This window comes from Ammospiza nelsoni, chromosome 2, assembly GCF_027579445.1.
Source record: "Ammospiza nelsoni isolate bAmmNel1 chromosome 2, bAmmNel1.pri, whole genome shotgun sequence".
Classification (NCBI taxonomy): Eukaryota; Metazoa; Chordata; class Aves; order Passeriformes; family Passerellidae; genus Ammospiza; species Ammospiza nelsoni.
This window is the reverse complement of record NC_080634.1, coordinates 53,470,310-53,497,351: the sequence shown is the minus strand read 5'-3', so window position 1 is coordinate 53,497,351 and position 27,042 is coordinate 53,470,310. Positions and strand designations below refer to the sequence as shown.

Sequence of the window (27,042 nt, the reverse complement as noted above, 5' to 3'; positions counted from 1 at the left end):
TCTCAGGCTGAGATAGCTGAGTAAATTTAATAGGTATTAGCTGTGAGAAACGCAGCTAGATTGGGATTCAAAGAGACTGCATATTAGAGATGGAAAACCAATAGGAGTTGGTAAGAAAAATCCAAGAAGTGTGCCTGAAATCCTGCCTTTACTTCAGAAATAGACATGACCTTTCAGCCTTTTTCACTTTTTCTATCTACTTCCATGCAAATATTTGTATTTCTGACTCATTGACAGCCTGGCTTCAAAAATTGTGTCAGCACTAGTTAGGTATGACGGTGGCAAGGGCATTCTCAGGCTATGAGATATGAGAATTCAAGTCTTGGGGAAGCAGAGGGCTAAAATGTAACTAAACTACTTTATTTCTGTGTTAAATTTTAGGCTGTAAGATAGAAGAGGCTTTCTTCTCCAGGTAATAGGAGTAGAACATCCTTGCCAGGTTGTACCCTGTTAGAAGGATGACAACTGGAAAGCTTTGTATTGGTACTCCGTGAAGGCTTTCAGCAGCAAACCAGGCAGCTCGATTCAGCTTGGTCGTATGGGCAGTCACAATAGCAACAGCTCAGATGCCTCCCTGTTATTTGACAAAAGCAGATGTGAAGAATGTAAGACATTGCATAGACTGCTTTATTAGCACTAAGATGTTAAATTCTGCCTGAAGTGTAATTCCAACTCCAGTCCTACTTTGATTTGGAGCTTCACTTCCCAATCTAAATTTTGAATATTTTATAGCATTCTTATTTCACAAGGGATTTGTAATCGTGGGTTTATTACAATTTATGAGGTAGGTTTATTACAATTTATGAGGTAACTGTGTACTCTTAGTCACATTATCAACCTATTTCCGTCTGCTTGCTCATCAAAAGCAGTGTAGTGCACAGTTTGTTTGCTTGCATTTGGATAACATCCTTGCTCCAGAGCTGAATGAATGCCCAGGCATCTGCAGTGGACCAGCTGCATTGGCAGCAAAAAATAGACAGTGCTTCTGAAAGGACTAATGAAAAAAGATCTAAAAGTAGTTTACTTTGTACGTGAAAGAACTCAAAGAAATTAGATGAGTACCATCACTGAGGAGACACCAAATTGCTCTGTTGTAAGTAACAGCTGCAACACCAAGTCTTGTTGTCTTATATAACAATGATGGACAATCTAGTAAAGAAATAAATAGTGTGTTGTGGAATTACATAGAACAAATCTGGAGAGGAGCATGAACTTTTGTATTTACTGTATTTGAGCTTACTGTGGTGATACAAAATATGCAGTAGGTGATACAAAATATTTTGTACAAAATATTCTCTCAGGTGGTTATAATTTTTAATGTGCACTAAGGTCAAGAAGGAAAAAAAAATAGTTTCCTAGTTCAACTGTGCTGAGATCTTCTCTGTCTTGTTTAATTCTGTAGAGACACTGATGTTTGAAATGAAATAGCACATGACCCTAGTGGAATTAAGCCAAATCTTCTCTTTAATCTGCAGCTTACTTTTTTTCCATGAATTGGCCAACATTGCCTGAATTGACTGTAGGAGCCTTCTGTATTTGGACAAAGATTTTATCTGCATCCAAGGCACTTCTGCTTTAATTAGGAAAAAAACCTGCAACTACTCCTCAATTCTTTTCATGTCTCCAGTATGCCTGTTGTAACAGATTAAAGTTAATAATGGTTGAATCAGGGGCAAAATACTCCTCAAAGATACAACTCTTCTGTATCTCTTTTTTTTCTTTTGAACAATGGGGAGGGGTTATTCTCTCTTGCAATGTTTTAAAAGTACTGTGCCTTTCGCCATGCTCCTGCAAAATCTTGATTGTAATAGAAATTCTCCCTAGGGAAATCTTCAGGAAACCCAGAATTTTTAAAATGAAAAAAAAATTTGGAACCAAAAAGTAACATGTTATGCAGAAAATTATGTAAAAGAATAAAACTTGCAATAATCTGCAGATGCTAGAAAAGACTGGAGACTTAAAACAGGCAGATGTAATTTTTTTACCAGCAGCAAGCATTCATAAACTCTCCGAGAAATAAACCATACGTGGATACTGGCCTTCTGCATCTGAGACTAGCATGATAAAAAGGGAAAAGTTATAAATTCATATGGAAAAAAGAATGGAAAAATATTTGGAGAATTCTTATCTTGTTTCAGTGTTTACGAGGAAAATCTGGTAAACAAAGGCCTAGTAAAGCATTAAAATTGTGAGAAGAAATAAATTATTATTATTAAGGGAATGGTCAAGTAATCAGTATAGAAAGGAAAAGATTCATCTATTTTGACTAAGGAGGTGCTCGTGTTAGAAATAGAAAAAAAAAAATCCAAACCAGGTACTTATTTTACACAGGGGACCTGAGCAAACAAATGGAAGAACCTGACTGTCCAGGAATGTAATAGCATTGATAGCAAAACCACGAAGGGATGACAAGTGTTAAAGGTACACACTTGCCAGGAAAGAACAAAACAGAGATAGATGTGGTATGTAGCAGACGTGAAAGACTTTGACAATAATGTTGTTGATTCTGTCTTAGTCAGATATTTGGATGAATTAATCTTGAGAATGGTTTGGAAAACAAAGTTTAGTCACAATAGTACTGGGAAATAATATTGAAATGTACATTGAACAATATGAATCTCTTAAATATTTTTCTTTTATGCTAATAAAAAAATACTTTACTTTTCCATATGTAGCTGTCTACCTCTTCACTAGGTCTTTTAATTTCTACTATAGGCAGCTACAGGTCTTATTAATATAGTCAGCTAAGTAAAGAGATTTGTGTCTAGATTTAGTTAGTTGGCATCTTCAGTGGAATAGTTGTGTAAGCAAAGAGTTTTCAAGATGTTTCAGTGCACAGTAGCCCATTAATGCTCCAGGAGGAGGTGTCCTGTGTAACCCATGTGTCATATCTGCCACACGTGAATGTCTTGGACTCTCTAGAGCAATTCAAATGGAACTGAACTGAGCTGAGCTCTTTAGCTACTTAGCTGAATGAATCACTGCACATCATTGATTGTCTTCACTCTGACTCTTAGTAGGAGTTCAGTTCACATTTGCACACTCAAATGTAGATACCCTCAGCTCAGACTGAATCCATCCAGTCAAATATATATATAGAAATATAATAGTTGGATGGATGAATTTTAATATAATATTATTAGACTACTGACTGAAATTGTATTGTATGCTAGACTTGTAAATAAAGACTAAAAAGAAGTGCTAATAATGATGAGGCACAAAACTCAATGGATAATTAACACATTTTATCAGAAAATAATAGATGAAAGAGACACAATGCTATTTATATTTTTAAGATCTACCAGAACATTGCAGAAAAGCCAGTCAAAAAACTTGTCAGATCAAGTGATCATGAATTCATTCACTTTAAATTAAACATGTATGTATTGCCTAAGTTTTAAATAAAGGCAGAAACTATAAAATGCAGGAAAGGAAAAAATAGGTAATGTCAGCAAGTACTTGGAAGAAGAAATGACAATAACCAAATCCTAATGAAAACTCAAAGAGCTGTATATGCTTGAAATGCTTGAAATGAGGCAAATGGGTAATCCATATCTCAGGATTCTGAAAGAACTGGCTTGTCACATCACTGATATGATAGCAAGTGGTTCTAATAAACGTGCACAATTTGTGCACTGAAGAAAAGCTCATTTTTCAGTATAAAGAGAGGAATAGTTGTTGTAAAATGAAATTGAAATATGGATTTATTAAAAGGGGCTCATGGTGGGAAAACCTGTTGACATTCTGTGATAAAACAATATATTTGTTGTCACAATAAATAAGTAATCTTGTTCACTGTGACCTCTGATAAAGATATCATGTCGCATGGGAAGTGACTGAGTAATTTGGAGAAAATGAAAATGAATAGATTTGTTAGAGGAGTAAAGAGCTGGCAAATGGAACATGATAGCAGTGATTAGTGAAGGAGTCTGCTGGGAGAGTACAAGCACAGGTATTCCAGGACCAGGTTTAAGATGAACCTTAATATTTAATGCATGACCTTGATACACACAGTAGAATTAGATTGTGATATCTCTCTCCTGAAACCAATTATATAATATAATTAGGATCTGGATGTGGTTTAGAAAAAGAAAGACAGTGAAGACTAGATTATTAAAAATGTGAGTAAAATTTAACAGTGTAGACCAAAGGTTTTAGAAAAGAGTAAAGAAATTATGTTATGAGTTGAGAACAGATACAACTGCAGAGAAGCATCTAGGTATTCTAGCTGATGCCTTCTTGACTGTGAGCCATTATTGTGCAGCTGTGCAAAAGGAAAATGCAATCCTAAAATTTATATAGGTAAAGAAGTATCAGTGATTGTTCAAGGCAATGAGATGGCTTTTGGAGTACTGCATAATGTAGGCCAGTTCTGTTCTCTAGCCATAAGAAGGTTGAGCTCCAGCCTGGTGTACAAAGGGATTACTAGGATGAAAGGACAGCCTGGTGTGTGAAAGATAATTTCTGCAAGTTCAGCTTAATCATCCTCATAAAATGAATGTGGAAAAAAGATGCTCATGTTTTCAGTATGTACATGCTGGGGAGAAACTGCAGGGAGGAGGAAGAACAGTTATTTAAACCACATTTAAGTACAAGAACAAACAGGTGTAAACCAACCTTGAATAATAATAGAATAATGGAATGATTTCGGTTGGAAGGGACCTTAAAGATCTATTAATTCCAACCCCCATGACATGGACAGGGACACCTTACACCAGATTGTCTTCCTCAGAGTCCCATTCAACCCTGAAGACCACCTGTACCTGTGCCTTATCACCCTCACAGTAAAAAATGTCATCCTAATAGCTCATCTAAACTTGTTCTCTTGCAGTTTAAAGCCATTACCCCTTGTCCTGTCACTACGTACCTTTGTAAAAAGCCCCTCTCTGGCTCTCTTGTAGGCCCTCTTCAGGTACTGGAAGGTGCTGTAAGGTCTCCCTAGAGCCTTCTCTTGTCCAGACTGAACAACCCCAAATATCTCAGCCTGTCTTCAGAGGAGAGGTGCTCCAGCCCTGTGACTTTTGTGGTCCTTCTTTGGTCCTTCTCTGCTACAAGAAGTCCAGATCCTTATCTTGGGACCCCCAGAGTTGGATGGAGTACTCCAGGTGGGGTCTCAAGAGAGCAGAGCAGAGGAGGGAAATCACTTCCCTCAGCCTGTTCACCACACTTGTGATACAGACCAGGAAACTATTGGCTTTCTGGACTGCAAGCCACATTGCCAGATCATGCCAAGATTTTAATCTACCAACATCCCAAGTCCTCCTTCTAAAGACTGCTCTCAAGCCATTCTCTGGAAAGGATGCACATTCTCCCTAGACATTCTATTATCACTAACATATCTATAGAAGCAACAAGTAAATCAGACATCGCTGGCTGTGTTTAATTCTGTCAGGGCTGTAGCTTTCCTAAACTGATCCCTGACTATTCAAACAATCCCTGTATTCCTCCCAGACTACCAGTCTACGTTTCTAGGCTTCCTCAAGGCTCTCTAGGCTTTCTCTAGGCTTCCTTTGTGTGTTTGAATTTGTCCAGGAGCTGCTTGTTCATCCACACAGGCCTCCTGGTATGTTTGCCCAAATTCCTCTTTATTGTAATGCAGTGTTCCTGAATTTGGAGGACGAAACTCATATAATTGTGTCTCCACTGGATGGAATGGATCAAATTATGAATGGGATTATGAAAAGCAATTCCCTGTGTTAGTAGTAGAAGAGGACCTGCTTGGGTCCTCCCAAGTGTGGGTGTGTGTTTTAATTCCATTACACAACAAGCAAAGATTTGGCTAGTGCCAGTAACCAAAAATGGACTCTACTGGTGTTACTCATTCCTATTGTAGACAATGTAGATGGCTGCACACCCCACAAAGTATTGCTTTCTAGCCAAATTGGTATGACTTACTTTGGATGTCCCATGTGGTTCTTCAACCAGCCCAGCAGCTCTCTCAGAAAGCAGTTTGAAAATGGATGTCCTGGTAAGATGTGAAAGCTTCTTCCTACTAAAAAAGAGCAATCAGAGGGAATTTTTCTTAGAGCAAAGGAGCAATTCGGACTAGTTACCACAAGGTGAATTTGCTTAAGATGCCAAGGAGCAGCAGTGTGGAATATGTACCTGTGTCAACATAGTGGAAATGTGTAATGCATAGCTGGTAATTGGAGCATGTGGTTAATTGCTTTTGCCTCTGCAGTGTGCCAGCTAGCACCATGAAAACAAAAAATGCACAGGAACCAAAGAGAATGACAAACATCATAATGCTTGAAGAATAAGGACTATGGTGATGTCATCTTTATAGAGAATGGAAATAGATGTAAAACACTGTTTTATTTACCATAATCACAGGGTTCCCTAAAGGAGGTTCTTAAACAGCTAGAAGAAGAAAAGAAAATTCTCCAGAACCAGCTAAAGGACTATGAACTTAGACTGGAGCAAGAAGCAAAGGTTTGTAATCACTCTATCCCTCTGGACTGTAAAAGCTGTTATGTTGTGTGGCAAACAGATTGTGTGTGGAACACACAATAGAATAGTTCCAAAAAAATGTGTCACTGAAAAAAGGCTCTGCTGTATATCTGAATCTTTTGTATGATTCAGATTTTAAAATTTGTTCTTAATGATGAGCCTATATCTCATTTTAACTGTAGGCTTACCACAAAGTTAATGATGAGCGGCGCTTGTACTTCTCAGAGATCTTACAGGTAAGTAACATGTGTGACTCAATAACTTCAATGCTTTCTTAATATAAAAACACTATCTGTAATGCCATTAGATCAGGGTGTTTTATTACTTCATTTGTATACCATATACCTTACAAAAGCTGATTTTCAAAAAATATAAGAGCCATAAATTGAAAGATCATACAGTTTATTTAAAATACTTTTTTTGCTTTTGTATCGATTGGAGTTTCAGTGTTCCCTAGCATAGTAAAGTGCCCATAACTGAGAAAACTAAAGCAATTTTCTGATGCTTGGCCATCCATTAGTCACAAGACTGCTGTGCAGTTGAATAGAACAGAAGCGAATTGTCAGCAGTAGTGACAGCCACCTTAAGTAGTAATTCCTCCTTTTCATATGTCTCCTTTTTTCTTTTAAAGATAAACTATCCAACCAGTTCAAAATTAAAGTCAGGATATATTTCCGTTAACTTTATAAAGCAGGGATAAAACACCTTGCTTTGATGAAATCACAGGTTAAATTTTATTGATGGAAATTACGTAATACATGAAATTTAATACTACAAACTGGAGAAACCTGTAAAGAAATCTGTAAAGATTATTATTCTTGAAAAGCTCTAAATTCCTAAATAATGTAAAAGTAATAGCTTAGAGTGATATTCAAGAACTGCTGCCACTGAGTCCCTTTCATAGCTAACTGGGGTAAAAGCCTGTAATTAGCATGTGTTTGCACAGTAGGCAACTGATTCCCTTACACGGTTCATTGCTACTTTGGGAAATCTAAAAGAATTGCTTAAATGAACTTTCCAGCATGAAACCAAGAAAAAGCCTGGAAAATGCTCATGATAACTGTTAATATTTTTACATTAGCAGTGAAACTGAGAACTTCTGGAGGAAGAAAGGAAATAAAAGCAGATTTTATTACTGAACATGCTAGCAAGAGGAGTGCCCATGTTCAGCTCCTATGAAAACACTTAAATATGCATAAGACACCATTTGAAGTGAGGTATATACACTGGCATGTTGCTTAGTGAGGCACTGGGATCTAGGATTTTGCCATCAACACTCAAGGTAGTTAGCACATTATATTTTCAGCAGTTAATTATTTACTCTCATGATTTCAGTATCATATGAGAGCAAAATAGTCATCTTCAGATTACTATTCCTATCTTTAGTTCTCTAAACATCAAATAGCCATTCTAAAGTAGTCGTAGAGGAATCCTATGTAATCCACGAAGAAAGAATCATGTGCAAAGTATCACATCTGTTTTAGGTCAAGATGAAATTAATTTCCCTGGGGACTTTTCTGTCCTTCCTCCTGAGCTCTAAGCAGAGTGTGAGTAGTTTAGATTAAAAATCTACCTTGTACATTGCTGATCTGAGCAGGGCAGCACATCCCAGCTGCTGTGTGCAGTTTTGAGCACCTCAGTCTAAGAAGGGCATCCAACTATGTGAGTGTGTCCCAGGGAGGGTGAACTGTGTGGTCTGGCCTCAAGGGCAAGATTTATGAGAAGCAGCTGAGGTCACTTGGTTGGTTCATCTGGGATGAGAGAAGGCTGAGGGGTGACCACATTGCTGAGCAGTGACCTCACCCCACACTGCACCTTCGTCCAGGGAGGCAGAGGAGGGGAAGCTGCTGATCTCCTCTCCATGGTGACCAGTGATAGCACATGAGGAAAGGGAATGAAGTTGCATCAGGGGAAGTGCAAGATTGAACATTAGGAAAAGGATTTTCATTGAAGGGGTGGTCAATCACTGGATCATGGTCCCCAGGGAATTGGTCATAGCACTAAGACTTCAAGGAGCAACTGGATGACACTCTTTAATTTTAGGTAGTCCTGCGAGGAGCAGGAAGTTGGAATTGATGATCTTTATGAGTCCCTTCCAACTTGAGATATTGTATGATTCTATGGTTTACTGTTGATTTCAAAAGGATCAGTGGTTTATGTGTTGCCTTCGGGTCTTTTTCTGCCATGACTTTGATTTGACTTTTATATTATTTTAAAATCTGCATATGTTAAAATCTGTATGTGTTAAAATTTGCCTTCTCTTTTAACAGTCCACTTCAACAATAGAGGCAGAAGTAGATGTACATTCAGTACAGACTCTTTCAACTGTACTGAAATATCAATGTTCTAGAGTAATATTGCACAGTAATATTGGCTGCTGTTGAGTCAGAAGGATTTACCCATAGGCTAACAATTTCCTTACCTTGCACAGTAAATATACCACAAGGTATTGCTGTCCTGTGACAACAGTGTATCCTAGTGACACTCTCTTATTTACAGAGAATATAGTGTTCTTTTAAGCCTTTGTTTTATCTCATTATGTTTGTAATTTTTTATAGGTGACAGTAAGAAAAAAAAATCATAGAATAGAAGTTTTTTACTGGCAGGTATTAAAAAATACCAGGTGGTGAAAAGCCAGCAGGTTTTTCCTGCTTTGTTTTGGATCCCTCCTGAAGCCTGTGGCAGAAGCAGAAGACAAAGATGTTTCTGAGAAGTCATTTATTTTATTTACCTTTTTATTACTGAGTGTTTTTCTGCCTTTTTTAAAATTTATTTACAGAATATATTTATCTTCTGAGTGCTTTTGATGTTTGTCTTATCTGGCCCATAAGGATGCAGTCAGTTTTAAATTATAGTTTTAAAAGAAATAAAAAATTTCACAATCTTGAGAGCTCATGCTAGAGGTAATGGTTTCTGGTGTATTCTTGTTTGCATTTTTTGTTTTGTTTTTAGTCTGGCAAAGCATTGGTTTAGGATTTGGAGTCCACAGATCTCAAAGGCACTCTCTGATGGTGTTCAGAAATCAGTTTCAGAGCCAAGCAAAGAAGAGCTATAGTGGTTCTTTAAAAAGGCCCTTCTTTCTGGCCAGATTTTTGCCACAAACTGTTGCTAGCAGAGTGGCATCTGAGTTGTGACTGGGATTTCTTTGTAGAAAAGGCCCAAGGTTATAGATTGCTACAGCTGGAAAGCTGCTTGTACAACCATGGCTAATTTTAGTTGAGATAGGCCTGGAGTAAACCGTACCAGCAAAAACAGTGCTATGGAAAATAATCATATATAGCAGCTCTCTATATTTATAAATTACAAAAACAGTGAAGGGAACCTTGGCATTGGTCTTGCCTCATGTGTCACAGAATCACATCTGCTCAGATATGATAATATGATAAACTATGCTAGCCAGCATCTTTAATACTGGAGTTCCTCAATTACAAAAATTTCTTGACTTCAATAAAGTAAATCCATGCAAATCCTGTTTACTTCTGTAACTGTGATTTGGGTTAGGATTTAACTTGTTTTGTAAAAATTTGGCTATTGCAGACCTCAGCTAAACCTAAAATTTTTGAAAGGAAAAAACCCGATGCTCTGACTGGCAAGGGAGAAAAACAGATGCTGAGGTAAATTTCCTTTATATTCCTGTTTACTGATTGATTTTTTTTGCTAAGTACTGTTTCGAACAATGCAACTGTCTGTTCATGATAAATATCCCAGCATAAGCCCACTGACAAAGTATTACTCAACATAATTTTTGATATTGCTTTTCATCAATTTTATTTATTGCAAATGTTGAAAATAGATATGTTAAATCACTGTTTAACAGACTTCTGTTTAGTTATATGGTTTAGAAATATAAATTTGAAAAAAGTCCACCTGCTCTGAGATACATAGAAATAAAATTAATTTCTGATTGCAATACTTGTAGATAAGCTTAAAATTTGAGAAGATTTATATTTTAACTGAATTGAATACGTTAAGAGTATAAAGTGTGAAGAATATAGGGAGCACATATGAAAAACTGTTTTACCCAGTCACCTGCCTCCAGTGGCCATAAACAGATGCTTACAAAAGTGTGGAAGCACGCAGATATAATACTTAATTTTGAAACTCTCCCAAATAATTTATATTTGGAAAATTCCTAAGATAGTATGATTTCTATGTATTTTGTGTCCCACAGTGGATAGTCTTGCACAAACCCACTTGCCTATATTATTAAAATGAGCATACACATATATATTGGAATAATCTAAAAATGTAATGAGTAAATTATAAACATGATATTGTGTAGACCTGTTTGCTTACCAGCTTTTTCCTTTCATTCTGTGTAAGCACAGAATCACAGGATTTCATAAACTGTAATAGTGAATCTTCATGTTCCAGGAGAGTATATTAATAATATGAATTGATGCAGTACAATATGAAATCAGTTCTATAACTGAAGTTTCTCAATACATAAAAAGCACTGTGTGGGTTTGAAGTGCCCCATATGCCACTGTATCACTTTTGACCTCAGTGATATTTAACATGGTTCCTATGGAGAAGGTCAGAAAGCTAGAACCAGGAACATTCACTGCCTCTGCAGTGAGATTAAATATCATCAGCCAGATATGGAGGTTTGCTGAGGGTTAGCACTGATTTGTGATTATGGTGGGGTTTTTCACAATCTATTTTAGTAGATCATTACTTATCCTGCCATTATATGACAGAAACAGTGTGTTTCTGTCATATAATTTTCTTTATATCAAACAAAAGAAAATAAAGTATAAAAGAAAATAAAGTGTCTTGTAACTGCTGGTCTCAGAAGATGTGTGGTGTAACAAAATATCCCATTTAAATCCATTTTCCCTAAGAGGACTTTTTTTTACTTTTCAATGTTCTTTAAACACATGAAGATAATTTTTCATCCTTTGAATTGTCCTTAGTATATAAGAACCTAGTTTTCAGATTATTTACTTTTATAGCCAGTAACTTTAAACTTTCAGGACAAACTTTGATCTTTGCTGGCAACATGGATGTAAGAGCAGGGATTTGGCATAGTTTGTGTTTTAAGAAAATACTAGAATATAAGTATGTACCTCATGAACATCACAAGGTAACTACAGCCATTTTTATATTATTCCTTTTTAATTATGTTTTGATTTATAGCCTGGGGGTTGTTTGTTCAAGCTGACATTAATGGGAAATAATTTCATTAAAATAAGAGAAGACGTGCATGTTCTTGAGAGTAATTTGAACATTTTCTGTCTAGAATTCTTATCTCATCTTTGTTCCCCTTTTACAAAATACCTGCATTGGAATTCAAACCATACTAAGAAACTGCTTAATGCTTGTTTTAACTATAGGAACAGGTACAGAAAGCCCAACCTGTGTATTAAATGAACACTGAAAACATTTTTGTGTAGTAGTTGTGAACACTAATGTGGATTCTTTCCTTTTTTTTGCTAAGGTTGGGATTAAATGTGTGAGATGGTATAGAGATCAGTGCCTGTCAGCACAGAAAGTCAAAAATTCTCAGTAACAAGAGTTCCAACAACTAACTGTTGATGCATTCAGTTTCCTGGCCATCCAAAACAGAAGCAAGTTCAGCAGAGGTCCTTTCTGTGGTTATTACAGGACAAGAAGATAGGCTAGCTGACAGCTGGGAAGAACATGGAGGTCTTGATGGCTCATATCTCTGATGCAATTTGTGCAGCCAATTTATTGTCATTCTGACCTCTGCTGTTACACTGAGATTTATGATGGGGCTTATTAGCTGAATTTCAACACTGCACTGCTGCAATTACCTGGCTTCTAAGTCTATAAGTCTAGCTGGTTTTGAGTGGAAGAGGTTTTGCTGCCTGCAGAAATCCACACAGGCATTTTCTGCTTTGTTCAGCTGTACAGTGATCTACAGTTTAATCAATTGATTTTGAGTAATCAATTGATTTGAATTTGAATAATTGATTTTCAAGCACACTGGGGCCTTAGATTGTGATCTTCCAACTCTCAGTAGAAATGCCTCCATATCTGTATGGGCACAGTTCTCTCTCTAAGACCAAGATTGCTTGCAAGAGCTGGAACAAAATGTGTCAATCCCAAGAAGACTAGTGAGCCCTAAGTTTGACTTTGTTCCCTCTTTCCCCACAAGTTTGAAACTTGCACAGATACCATCACTTCTATCACATATCTGGGTATCATGACAAATATAACAGTGTGATGTGATATATTTTCCTTCAAAATGTCTTTGCTTGAGAAAGACACTGAAGCTCTGTATATTGTTGTTAGAGTATGTTAAGTACTGTCTTTCCTCTGCAGTAATAAACAGGAAGAGAAACAAAGGGACAATTGCATAGGAGCAGAAAGGCAGGCTTCTTATTCAGGAGAATGACCATCGCAGACTGAGAAAGCCCCATTCTTTCCCTGGAGATTTATTTATATTCCCACAGATTTCTTAGATGATCAAGATGAAGCTCTAGCTGGTTTCATGTAGATGGTGTATGTATCCATGATGAATACCACTTCAAAAGTCTGGTGGCAGCATCTCCTGCAAGCACTTCTGGTGATCATGGGTTCAAGAGCCTGACTTTCCAGAGTGGAATACCTGCAGAGTGCTGTAACTACATCTACAGGAAGTGTTTTCCCCTTTTCTGGTGGGAATTCTTTAACTAAAGAAAATGTCTCTGTAGCCAGTTATCACTCTTCTAGTGCCAATATTTAGTATTCTGTTCATGTTCTCCAAATGACATCATTTAGGTAACAGGAATCATGAGATGAAGATTGCGTTTGCAGAATAATTAGATTCTCTTCTAACCTGCGAACCCAGAAATATACTTGTTTTTTCCTTTCTCAGGTTTATTAATTCACAGTAGTAATCAGATATGCAAATATAGAAAGCATGCACATTTTTAGCCATTAAAATGTACAGGCAATGCGACATTTGCTGACTAACTTCTCCCATTTTTTTTCAGAGGAAGACACAGTGTTCCAGGAAACCCAAAGATGGTTAATCCTCAAAAACTATCAATTAAAAAGACTGTAGGAGTGAACCACCTTCCACAGCTAAAGCACTGATTTAATATTAATGCCAAAAACTTCCAGTCACTTTTTAAAAAATTTAATTTGACTGAAATTTTCTAAATTGAAAATAATGGTATTTGTGTCTTATTGCAATGCCAGACCCCAGTGTCTTCTTGGCTGCCTTAGTGTATGTGTTCCTCTGCCTAATGGAATTGATCTTCTAGTTGCCGTCTTTGTACTGGTGACCTCTGACCATTTCCATTCTGCTTCACATCAGTGATTCTGAGGGTGTTGGAAAACTTGGAGGATATTTAATGTCTTATACACCATGTAGATCCTTGAACTATGCAGTCATGGAAAACAAACAAGCCTCTAGTGTTTTTGACCTCAATCCAAGAAGAAGAAGGCAGACTGATGTAACTTGAAGTATTGTCTAAATATAACTTTTTTTAAAAGCTGGCTTGCCACAGATCCCATGTTGACTACCACTTTCTGTCTACATGGTTTAGAAGCACAGCACCATTTCTAGCTGCTTCAGCCACTAGTAATGGATAGAAATGACAGAAAAATTGGTCACTTTTTATTAAGGAATCTTCAGAGCCTATCTTGAGGAATGTTGTTTCTTTTAAACACTGTATATGTTCTATACAGAAACATATATCCTGATACTGGTATGTTGCTCTTTGAAATTTGAATTCTCAGATGAACCCTTGTATCCACAGTCTTGGGGTCATAAAAATCTCTGTCTTCTTCAGTGACATTGATCCTTGTGCTTTTAGGATCCAAAATAGTGCCAGTCCTAAAAGTCATCTCTTCAGTGAAAGTAGAACTATTTTGTCTCTTCTTCTTAAGCATGCAATTATTGTTGCAGTTTTATTACCCACATTTTAGTCATTCAATTTGGCAAAATTTTTTCAAGTGGCAATGGGAAAAATGTTTTGGTAATGAAGCTTCTAGTCCTCTGGGTTACATCTTAAAAGCTCTTGGCAGAGCAAAAGTGGTTGCATGACTGCCCTTTATTATTTTAAGAGCATTCCTAACTCTTTGCAATAAAGTTTTTTCCCTCTTTAAGAGCAGTACTAATAGTTCCTTATTCCTGGCAGCATTAAAGTGACACTGTAATTAACTCATAGTAAAAGACAAACGAATGGTGTCATTCTGAAATGCAGAGAGCAAAGACATGCAGCATGGTACAGCATATTCAGTATGGAAATCCCTGTTTTTTTTCTCTTACATAGTATGAAATTCATTACAGATATTTGTCAGGTTACCATGGTGCACATGGTATCATTCTTTCATAAGCAGGTTGGTCTGCCTGGCTGGTTTTTTCCTCACAACATAGCACAGCTGGTTAGGTTAGCACTCTTCTGTTTATGTTTTTCACATTAAAAATTCCCAAATCTTTGTTGTGCTGGCGTTTGTCACTGTGGTGAAGGAGAGGGGAAAAAAATCACCATAATGGCTCTATTGGCATAAAAGACAAGGGACATCTGCAGTAGTAACAAAGATCCAGTTCTTGGATTCATGCAGCAAGCATTTCCTACTGCTGTCTCTTAATCAAATGTTAGTGCACTCAAGTCTGGTCTGTGTAGCACCTCAGAATAACTGGAAAAACTGCACAAATATGACAGAACATTTTTTCACAACAGGAGACTTGGATGCTTCCCTCAAGGGTATTCCTCACTGAGGACATAAAAAGAGACTTTTTTTGAAGCCTTAAAAGAGACATGTATTGGTACAGGAATGACTTGGGAGAAGAGCAGACTATGTCCTATTTAGTCCCTGTTTCAAATTGCCAAGAACAATTTGATTTCATTTGGGATTCGAAATGCAGTAGCATGATAACTAATTGCTAAAACGTGTGCTTTTTTACCATTGTAATTGTATGTCCAGCTGTAATTTTTGTTGTGCAAAATGGTTATAGTTCAATACTCATACTCTTTTAATTACTTGGCATTTCATTTCTTTCTTGGTTTTCTGAAAATAAGGACAAACATGGTAACTAAATTTGACAACTCAAATTTCTTTGCATCAGCAAAAAAAGAGTTGTTGGTTTCAAAAGTGTAGATGTCTTTGGATCAAAATAAAACTTTTACACTTTTGGCTTTCCCAAAACATGTAGGAATTATTTGTTTGATTTGGTGAGGTTGGGTGAATGAGTGTTTTGAAATTCCTGGATTTATCTTGTGCTACCTTGAGCTTTTCTTACTGTTTTGTTGTCCTGTGAAATGCTTTTTTTAACATTTGCAAAAATGAACAGTTAGATGGCTTTCTGTAATATCTTTGATATGAATATTTCAGCACATTTAGGATTAATTAATCCTTCAAGTACTTCATAGTATGCAGTATTATTTTAGGCCTAGATGACAGAATCAGGTTTATTTAAAGTAGATATGGGAGTGTAGTGATGTCTGGTTTTCCCCTGATTTCACAACAGGGTGATGTTTTGTAATGCTGCCAACCATTCCAAGATAAAGTTGGCTCCTCTCAAGTCTCTATGCATCATACATGACACTGAAGAAATCTGAAACCAAAAATGGGAAACTGGATTGCTGACAGCTGTGGTCAGTGTTTGAATGGAGCTAAACATCAGAGGCAGACAGGATCAGACGTGAAGGTTTGAGTTTGGCCAAACTTCTTCCTTCAGTGTTGAATGTACTTGATATTCCAGATATACTGACTGTAGTGTGTAAGTGGCTTTAATTGATGGACTGGGGAATTTGATATCCTAACTCAGCACTTGACAGTATGCTGCCTTTACATGATTACTCATGTAATTCCATTAATTTCAGATGAGTCATGATTCTGAGGTAACTAAGGCATTTTAAGTATTTACCCCATAGTGTTTCTGGAAAATATAAATTTAAAATCTCAAATGCCGGTAAGCACACATTTCTTATTTCCAAAAAAAACCCTTTCTTTTTTTATTTTAGAGTCTCATGATTAAGTATGGTATTGAGTCGTGATATTTGTTTTTAATTAATCAGTTAGCAGCAGTGTACTGTTCTATGATGGAAAAAATTAAAATGTTTATTGGACAGGCATTGACTGTGTGGCTGATTATTATGTAATTATGCAGCATAACCACAGGCTACAGAGAACTGGGGTGATATCATTAATAAGAAGCATGATATTTTGTTGCTTAAATACTTTATTTAATGGGTTCTCTGTATTTAAGCTGACTAGGTGGTACAGCTGACAGTTTCCCTGATTCTTATGATATTCTATCTCTACTGGCAAAGATGAAGTGCATAATTTAGGCTTAATACATTTCCAGTAGAGAAGGATGCTGTGCAGGCCTTTTTACAAATGTGATGCAGACACAGTAGCAAGCAAATAAATAAATTCATAAATGAGCAAGTGAAACTCTGTGTTGTTAAGCTTCTACTGGTTTTGCCAAACTGGTCTCAAACATGACATGTACTTTGAACTAACTCTAGTTGGAAGCATATATAATGTGCATGGACTAAAATTATAGCTAATTGCCACAGTCTTATAATTTTACACACAGGTGTCACACTAATGGCAGACAGCTCTACATTGGATAATGAGGCTTTTCAAAGGTGGCAGTACCTTATTTACTTGGCAGATAAGTTTAACCCTCTCTTCCAAAAATACAAACATTGGATTTAGTACCTTATAGGTTACATTTTAGAATCCAGTTTTCCTCCACTTCACTAATCTTTGCCCTAAACTACCAACTAAGAAGAACCATGTAGAGATCAAATGAGGTTCTCATGTCTACAGGAGTAGCATGCTGATGTGGTTGCCTGTGGTTCTGGGAGCAGCTCAATGCACCACCCCACAGAAAGGGCTCTCAATGGCTCCATTTCTAGGCTGGTAAAGTTCCTATGCTCTGGTTCCCATGTAACTTCTCACCCCTCCCTTTGTTGCCTGGGAGAAGATGAATTCTGCTTCAGCATCCCATCTGTAATTTGGGGAGAACAGTATGTTTCTGCTGCTGAGAAGTAACACAAAGATACATACACTGGTGCTGGAGGGAAGCCAGCTGGTAAAACCACAATGAATCTAAATAAGCCTGACCTAAATCAAATGGGTTTTCTTTTGTCTTATGATGTAGATGGATAATATTGGTGCTCTGTTGGTGCAGAAACAGCTGTGGCTGCTGCATCTTATTGTAGAGATTTACCAGTAAAGACTGATGTCAGGGTATTTCCTGATGAACACAGCCCAGTGTGAGTCAGCAGTGACACCAGTTGCTTTGCATGTCTTGTCACAGGGGAAAATGTCAGCTCTGTAAAGAGAAGGACCCCATGTGAGATCCAGGACTGGCCTCACTCCCACACCACCCTGCAACAGGCGCTTCCCCCTGCATCTGTCTGATCCCTCCACACAACAACAACTGTCCTGTGTGGAATCTGCTCAGGAATGGTGTGGTGTAACAGAGCAATGCAGACTGGGGACCAGAAAAATTGGGCACAGCTGAAGGGTTATTCTGGGGGAAGGATGAATCAACAAGGCTGTGCACTCTTGACTCATTCTGTGCTGATTAGGAATAGGATACTGAGAAATCTTTTAAAAAGATGAAAAGAAGGAAAAGTAGCCTGGGAATAATGTGTCCCAGTTTGCAGCTTAAAAGCCATACATCTAAATCTGAGCTAATCACTGTATACTCAATGAGTAGTCAATGGGGAAAAAAACAAAACCAAAACAGACACCTTCAGAGTGCAGCTCCTCTCATTCTTCTAGAGATGCTTAAAATGGATCAGATGACACATCAACTGGATTTCTTTCCCCTGACTGGAAAGAAAATATAGGATGCCAGATTCAGAATAACCTGTCCAGCTTATAGAAATGTAAGCTGAACTCTGTTCTTGTCATTTTTTTTTTATTTCTCTTGCTCTGACTAGGGACAGTGACACCCAAGATCAGTAGAGGGTCTCAGCCAAGAAGTAATACTGAGCTGCAATTTGACTCTCCTTTGGGCTGATCTTTTTGTCTCACAGCAGCCCAGCACTCAACAGAGGACCTGTTCTTAGGCATTGAATTTACAAGGCCCAGAGATCTATTCTCATGTTTCATCAGTACTTACAAGGACAAATTACCTTTCTTTTTGATCTTCCCTTTAAGTACCTTTGGCAAGCTCCATGTTCTTTTGAAATCAAACCAACAAGCTACTGCATTATGCTAAAAAGCCCTCCTAAGGCCTGTAGACCTCCAATATACAGGTGGGAAAATACAGCCCATAGATCAATTTGCTACAGACTTTAGGAGAAAATTTGATGCAATTGTGATAGGAATCAGTAACCAAGAGATCAATCCTTTTTTGTATGTTCCTGTCTCTTAAAAAGCTGAGCTAAGAATTTACTGATGACATGTCAAATTATTGCCTGGGCAAATGTGTTCTTGGAGGATTAAAATAGTTTGCAATTCCTGCCAGGCCTGCAATGGCTGACAGCATAATTTCATTAGTACAATACATTCCTTGGGCAACAGTAATTTGTCCAAATACGCTTAAAATGTTTGGATGAAATAATCTACCTTGCCTGAGGCTGCCATCAGAAAGCACTTATCAGGCCAGACCTTCAGTCTCATCAACACCTGTGTAGGAGGCTGCTTCTGTGCCATGGCTCAGAGAGGTGTGAGAACTCCATATCCTTCACTGGCTGGAGAGGAGAGGAATGGAGGACCATTTCTTTCTGAAGATTTTACTCCAGACATTTGGAGCAAAGCACCAATCCCGGAAATATACTGTGTTGTGCTGTGCTCATTGCTGCCTTGGCTAATATTTTATCAATATCTGCAGTGGCTGGAGTTTCTGGGTGTACCCACAGACATGCTGAGCTGGAAAAGTAATAGGAATTCCTCACAATCCAAATCAACAAAAGGCTTTAAGAAGATAGAAGAAATCTCTTTCCAGTCTGATCAAAATTAGAAACCAACAAACAATATTATAAAACCACACTCAGTTCCTTGGCTCTGCATTGATGCTTCAGTCATTCTGGGCTGGGCCTGACCCTGGTTCCCTGATCCCCAGCTCCACTTGCAGGCAGATGTCCTGCCCCAGCCTTGGCTGTCCCTGTCCCCAAGGAAATGCCCCTGGTGCTCTGTCCCCAGTTTGTACTGCTCCTGGTGGGGCCAGTGAGATGGTCCCTGCCCTGCCCTGCCCTGCTTGCCCAGGGATACCCTGCAGCTCCCAGCCCCCAGTTCCAGGGGTCACTGGCTGCCACCCATCCTATCAGATTTGCACTCTTTGGTGGTGCTGACATAAATAACAATTTGCTGACTGCAGGAGTGATTTACTTTAAGCACTTTAGCACCTGCTGTTGATAATTACAGGATTATCATGCCCCAGATTGTTCCTGGCAGCCCGGGGTTTACAGGGTTAGCACATGGCACGTGTGTAAGAGTTACCTTACAGGGGTGGTGGGTTCATGCACTTGCTCTGTCCTCTCCATGACCCTACTTCATGCTAAGATCTCTCATGTAACTGGAAGCCACAGGTTTTAGGCATCTGACAACCAGAAAAAAAAATTTAAAAATCAACAATTAACTCAACATGAAGGCTTTTAATGGTAGATACCAGCATCTGACAGTATCTCATGGTTCAGGATAGCAGCACATTCTCCACTGTTGACTCATTTTGTCACTATGTGGATATCATTGCAATTAGCCTTTCCTGAGAACGATAAGAAGGATACAAAGATGGAGCTTGTACTAAAGGCGCTGCAGACATCTGGCATTTCACACTGTTTCCTGGGCTGGCATTCAGTAGGGGGAAGTTATAATAGTTTTTAGGGCACATATTCCAAAATTCTTGGCAAAAATAGCTGTCTCACTCCTCCTGGTAATCTCCCCTGCCTACTTAATTGCCTTAATTGCTGATTCTTCTGTTTTCTGATATCTGCAGCACATCATTTCTCACTGTAGCATTTCACAGGGCTGCAGACTTAGAGCTTCAACTTGTTTTGTGAAAGTTGGTCACCTGCAGCCTGAGCCATAGAAGAATTCCATTGTTATTTTCTGGCCTGGTAACCGTCTGTTTCCTACTGCCAGCACCAGCCACAGTGGTGCCTGATATGTCCTCTGAACTGTCTGTCCTCTCTCCTCTCACCATCAAAACTTTCACTGGAAGTTACTTTAATTGTACTGCTTAGGATGGCTCTATGGACAACCATCACTTAGGAGCAGTGCCCATGGCATTTCCAAGTAGGAAAGATGAAACAGTGTGTGCCCAAAGATACAGAAAATGGGGAAAAGAACATGCTAACACTGCAGAGAGCATAGCACCCTGCAGCTTTCTCAGCCAGTGCTCTGATGAGGTGCAAAAACATAATAACCCCACTAGCAACAAAAAAATCCCCAACCCAAAATTACCCACCCTAAAATCTAAATAACAGGTTTATGTAGTGAAAGGCAGAACTGGTCTGTGCAAGTTTTGAGTTGTTTTGAGGAAAAGTTCAGCATGACTATAAAAACAATGTAGAATCAAAATTCATATAAACTTCAAATTTAAATAAGCATTGGTGCAAAGTGGGGGAGAGGAAGAAGGTTACCCTATAAAAACCTTTGAAAGGTTTACTTAAGAAATGCCTTTGAGGAACTCTTTTAAATCAAAAGTGGTGCTTAGAGGCAAGGGATATACTTCTGATACAGAACAAAAGACATTTGCTGAGGCCATAATTTCTTTATTTGTAAAGATAAAGTTTAACAAGTTTAATGGACTGGTAATATTCTTATATAAAGAAAAAAAAAAGAGATATTCTAAAGTAAACCTGCATGCTTTTGGCATTCTTTTTGAGTCATGGAGTGTAAGCATAGCTGAGGTACTTGCCCTATATAACATAGTGAAGATGGCCTAAGAGCATCTAGTAGAATTCTGGACCCCTAAAAAATGGTCCAGATAACACAGAATATGTTTTATGCTAAGACACAGATTTTGAAAGGACTTTATAGAGTAGATTCAAAGAGGGCCTGAATTTTATAGGACTGACAAGTTATTTTCTAGAAGGGGAATGTACTGCTGACACTCTGTATGTTGCATGGGAAAAGTTAAAAAATTGTAATACTCAGATGCTGAATGGGGGGATGTACTCAGATGGGAAAAGTTAAAATTTGCAGTACTCAGATGCTGAATGGGAGGAAGCGTAAGCCAGCCAGCCAGTAGTCCAGGATGATGAACAGGAATGGTGGAGAGCTCCTATCAATTCTGCTTTATCTTATCCAAACCAAGTGAGGAGAGCTTCCATTTCAGTTATTTGCCACTTCACGATGACATGCAACTTAACCAGAAAATTCTGCACTGTGCTCCATTTCAGCACTCTCAAATGTCCTTGGAACAGTTTAGCCTTTGGAGGGTTTCTTGTTACTGGAGTTTTCTACAGAGCAGAAATGAATGCATCACCGATGTCATTGTGTGTACATTGCATCACACATGCTTTTCTCAGTCATTCAGAATTCTGTGATGTTTGACAAACAGAAAACACTGCTGAAATGGGTAAATAAAATAGGTTATTAGTTGCCTTTTTTTTCAAATACTATTTCACATTTTGAAATGGATGTATATAAAAACACTGAGAGTAATCTTAGTCAACGGAAAGAAAAAGGTTTCCTTATTAAGGAATCCTGAAGAGATTTTGTGTGACCTTTTCACCCACTCAAATCACCAGGCAAATCAACATTTCGATTACGCACATCTCCATGAGCGATGCTCTTACCAGTTTAGTTATTTCACTTTGTTGTTGCCCAAGAATAATTCTTTTAAATATAACAGGTCAGTCTCCCTCTTCTATTTCTTCACTGACCTTAATCATAACTGATATTTAAGAGCCTGAAGTTGTGATTTTGACAATTTTAACAAAGCAGTGATATCAAGTCTTTTGTCTAGGAGCTGATTAGTCAGGCTGGTGACTCTTGATAAATTCAGGCTTCTTCAGTGAGAGCAGAAATACCAGAAGATTTTTTCTCCAGGAATGACACTGTTATCAAATAAGCATTTTCTATTTGTATACATCTTGTCCTGCATTTTTAAACCAAGGCTGTGCAGGAAGCATTAAAGGTGGCCATGTCTAAAGTTATTTTGTGGCATCTGACTCTTAGCTGGGTAGTGGAAACACAAACCAGAGAAATGCAAATAGTTTTCAAGGAAAATTGCTTGGTTTTCCCACTTGATTTATCTGCTTGATTTTTGGTAGAAAAGGTAGGAAATTGAAGTTGGTCTGGACAACATGTGCATGCAGCTTTTCTGGAATAAAGACATTATTTAATATCAGGGAAAAAAAATAAATAAAAGAACATATACTGCTAGATGTTGATGATTATTTTTCTAAAATATGTATTTTATTTTCAGAATGGAAACATCAGGGGAAAGTACTTTGTACCAAAGGTTTTTAATGACTTTTAATGACTCATATTTATGAATCTTGGTTTTGTCTTTGATTTTTCAGGTAGAAGGCCCTGTTTCAGCTGCTGGAAGCAGTGGTTTTGGCATGGAGAAATCCAGGTATTGCTTTCTGGGATTAACTATTGCCATCACTATTACCAATGGAATCATGCTTGGTAGGGAGTGAATGTACAGCCTGTCTGCCCATTTGGATGAGATGTGCATTCCATGGGAAAACTTGGAGCTAGGGTATGAAAAACCACAAAAATCTGCAATACCTGTAGTTTTGTTCTCAGGTGACAGTTACCTAACTGGAAGAGAATTTTCTTGGCTTCAAAAAGGAGGGGTTTCATTCTTGTTGCTGTATTGTACCTTTAACTATTGGATACCTTCTTCAGACTGGTGGGTAGAAATTGCAGGCAAGCTGTATAGCTCCGAGGATGACATTCCGTTCATCTGGGCTGGGCTCTTGGGAAAACATTTTTAAAAGGAGAAGTGGCTGAGCTAAGAATAGATGATTACTTCTAAATTTGCTTTCTAAGGGCCATTAAGTAATCAAATGAGCTCCTGTGACTGGGAGGAAAGCTCAGTAAACCGACATAGTGCTGGGTCAGCATGTGTACGAGTGAGCACACAGGAGGGAGCTCTGCATGGCTGAGTGGAAAGTTCCCAGTGATAACCATGACGTGTTCTCTTCAGGATAAAGGATTTCATTAGGTGAATATTGAACAGCCCTTACTTTGGTCTACACCACCTCCCAGGGTCACTCTGCAGGTGATGACCCAGCCTAGATGTCTGTAATTCAAATGGGGGACAGCAAAACAACCCAGTATATGGAAGTACTTACCTTTAAGGCTTCATTTTATTTAGACAGTTCTGAATATGGAATGATGTTATAATTAGGACACTCAGCTGGGCTGTAGGAGATGATGATGATACAGTGACTCAATTTCTCACTTGTCTGTGGGATAACAACTGTTTCCTGTGGGCGTTGTAAGCACTATAATTCTGTCATGTTATAGAGGTGTTTCCAACTCAACGTGACAAGCATTGCCGGTTAAACCCTGCAAGAGTCCTCTAACTCAGAAAAATGGAACAAGAAAATTTAATGAATGGTGGAAATTGTGCATGCTTATATTTTTCATACACCAAAAAAAAAAAAAAAAGAGATTTTTTGAGTTTATTGGCTGGCCACCCAGAAAGATGTGATACCCAGATTTCTGCAGTGCCTAGTTTCCTGCAGGCTGCTCAGACCATGGACTGCTTCTGCAGCGTAGCAGAGCCCTGATCCCGATTCTTTGTGACAGCCACTTCCACCAGTCTAGACCAAGTGAGTGTGAGAAATCATGGCAAGTTAATAATGTTTTTCATCCTCTCTTCCTGAAGGCTAAATGTCTTCTCTGTAGGGACAAGGATCCTCCAAAGGGAGAAACAGAGCAGCCCACATTTGCAGTCAAAAGGACAGCCACAAGTAGAAACACATAGTCTCTTCTGCAGAGTGCCATGGGCATTACTTTGAATTAATGATTTCAAAATCTGTCACGTTCTGCTTCAGAAACTGATGGAGGAAAGGGCCCTTTTATCTTCCTTTCTTTACTGGCATAAGAACTGGACAAAATCTGCTATTTTGTCCTAGCTGAGATTGGTACAGAACATCCCTTATGACTGAATCATTGCCAAACACCCTTGGGGTTAGAGACGTGAGCCTGAATGAAACTGTCAACTGTACTGGGAATATTTTCAGTTCCCTCCTCATCTCTGGAACCACTGCTCTGATCCACTTTCTCCATACCTTTTCAAGGAAAGAGATAAGGTATTTGGCTTAGATTTTGGATTTTGTCCAGGTAGATGTAAAGATGGAAACCCCTTCTTACTGCCAAAGTGAGAGATACACAAAAAATACAGAGAACACTTGTATGTTAAAACTGATTGGGAGCAAATGGAGAATGGTAATAATAATAATAATATGTAAAGTGACTTCACTCTGTTAGTGTTTCTTCACTTGAATAACTTTTGAAGTGTGAGTTTATGGCTTCTAACTTAGCTGTAGCTGATTTCACTTTGAATTCTTCAGGCTTCTCAATCTAAGCACAGAGATCCACCCACAAGAAACAGCTTGTAGACTCAGACCTTTAGCTGGAAGAGTTGGCTGACTTATGTCAATCAGCCTGCCAGTATATTCTCTCCCTACTCCCTTCCTAAAATAGCAGTAGCTAGTTGAAAATTTGTTTTCATGGGGGTGGGAAGGTGATAGGAATAATAAAATGAATTCATAAGCCTGGCTGTGCATCATCCTGTGTATATTAGCCATTCACATGTGGTGCATGGCTCCAGAGTTCACAGTAATGCCATTCAAAGGGATTTTGACATTTAAAGGTCAAGTAGCACCTCATTCATTTGGAGAGAATAATCAAAAAAAAAAAAATTAAAGTGAGCCTCAGAAAGATAAATTAAGAGAACAATGGTGTGATAGCTTGCCATTTTGCTTGCAAGGGGTTTTGAAGATCAGTCAGTAGTTTCTCTTGCCATTCACTGTGAAATATAAAAGGGGTGTATAAAGACAAGCCTCTGGCGTAAAAATGGCTACAGTGCCTCTCTGCTAGAGATCAAATAGCCAAGGTGCTTTGAAAATCAGAGGAAATAACAAAAATTATGTGACAAAGTTCTGCTTGCTGCCTTCTGCTTCCTTCTTCAAAGAGCTGGAAACTGAACTAGCCTTGCCTCTGGTCCATGCTTTCCTCCATTTTGTTGCTTCTCTTTTTTTTTTTCTTTGAATTTTTTTTAAATCAGAAAAAAAATTGGTAGGTTTAGGAAAATGTAGTTATTAAGGAAGAAGAACCAATTGAGTTTTAAAGGCTCTCTTATTCATCTTAAAAGTCACTGAGTCGTGCTGGCAGAGGGCACACAGTGCTGCTATTTGCACAACCTGAGGGCAAGAAACATTTTTTTAAGCTCTTGTTGTTACAACACTTTTATAATAGGCACAGTCAGAGCAAAAACCTTCCGGAAAAATGTAAAAATTTTTATAAATTTGTTCTCTTGCATAAGAACTGAAAGGTGAAGCCAACTTTTCCCCCATTCCAAAGCAAAAATAGACCAGAACAACAAAGAGCAGATTAAATTCTCAGCTTTCCTTGAACTCCCTTTAACACAGAAATGTGATTTCACAGCTGGACACTCTCCATGTCTGTAAATCAGTTTGTTGCCTACTTTTCCACACCATCCAGCTCACCTGAGAAGCTTCCTTTGGAGTGTGCTGTTGAAATGAGTCTTTAGGTTGGATTTTTAAAAGGTTGCCATTTAGCTAGATGGGAAATAAATACCACATGACTGTAATGATAGCACACACTCTTTATCCCCCAACTTTTGGAAGGATGAAAGCACAGGCCTGTCTTCTTTCAAGGCATTTTCAAACTTCCAGTAATGAGTTAGCAGGAATTTATTGATGGAAACAAAACACTGTGACTGCCACTGCAGAGTTCCCCACAGAACTGCCATGCACATCAGCCTGGCTGGTTTGAAACTACCACGTGTTGGCAGAGAAAAGGTGCAACACACTTGAATCACTTCCAACATGCAAGATTTCTAGGAAAAAAAAAGCCAAAACAACACAGTGAAAGGTCTCCCACTATCAGATTATGATTTGTCATTGCCATATGGAACACTTAAAATGAAGGTTAAAGAATTTTCTAACTCATCAGTTATTTGGCTCTTCTTTTTACCAAGTTTCTGAATGCTGGTTTTACAATCTCATAATTTAATAATGAAAAGAGTAAAGAGCAAACACTACATATGAGTGTCTGTAAAGGACATAGAAGACTAAGCAATATATTTAAGTTGACTTAACTGGAAAAATTTAACTGGATTGTGCTGAGATGTTGTAATGTATGATTTCTATGAACACTAATTTTTAAGGAATACAACAGTTTTGTCTCTGAGCTCCTCCACTGTGGTGCAAAAAAGGCATACATGTAGTGCAATGGGATTATATTCCTTGGGAAGAACTTGTGCAACTTTCTCCCTACCAAAAGAAGCCAAGATAGTGAGTGTTGTTAATTCATTAAACAACTACTACAATACAACTGGCTTTCAAGGCGAATATAAACTCTTCTGATTATTTGAACTTGAAAATAAATGAAGTTTTTAATATTCCAACTATGATCAAAAGAAGGTATTACTACAAAGTTATTACTTTGATCTCCTGAAGGAAATAAAGGGGGGGAAATGATGTTTTAGTAATTCTTCAAGTACTATCTAGT

The 27,042-nt window shown here is 38.0% G+C and overlaps 1 protein-coding gene across 1 annotated transcript in view; it reads left to right on the top strand.

Moving 5' to 3' along the window:
- Positions 1-14,230, top strand: part of CCDC169 (coiled-coil domain containing 169) — a 28,059-nt gene extending 13,829 nt beyond the window's left edge. Inside the window, 5 exon segments of the mRNA XM_059466684.1 lie at positions 6,334-6,432; positions 6,633-6,686; positions 9,988-10,064; positions 13,392-13,436; positions 13,438-14,230. Coding sequence (XP_059322667.1) covers positions 6,334-6,432; positions 6,633-6,686; positions 9,988-10,064; positions 13,392-13,436; positions 13,438-13,462 — 300 coding nt within the window. The 3' untranslated portion in view covers positions 13,463-14,230.
- Positions 14,231-27,042: the final 12,812 nt, after the last annotated feature.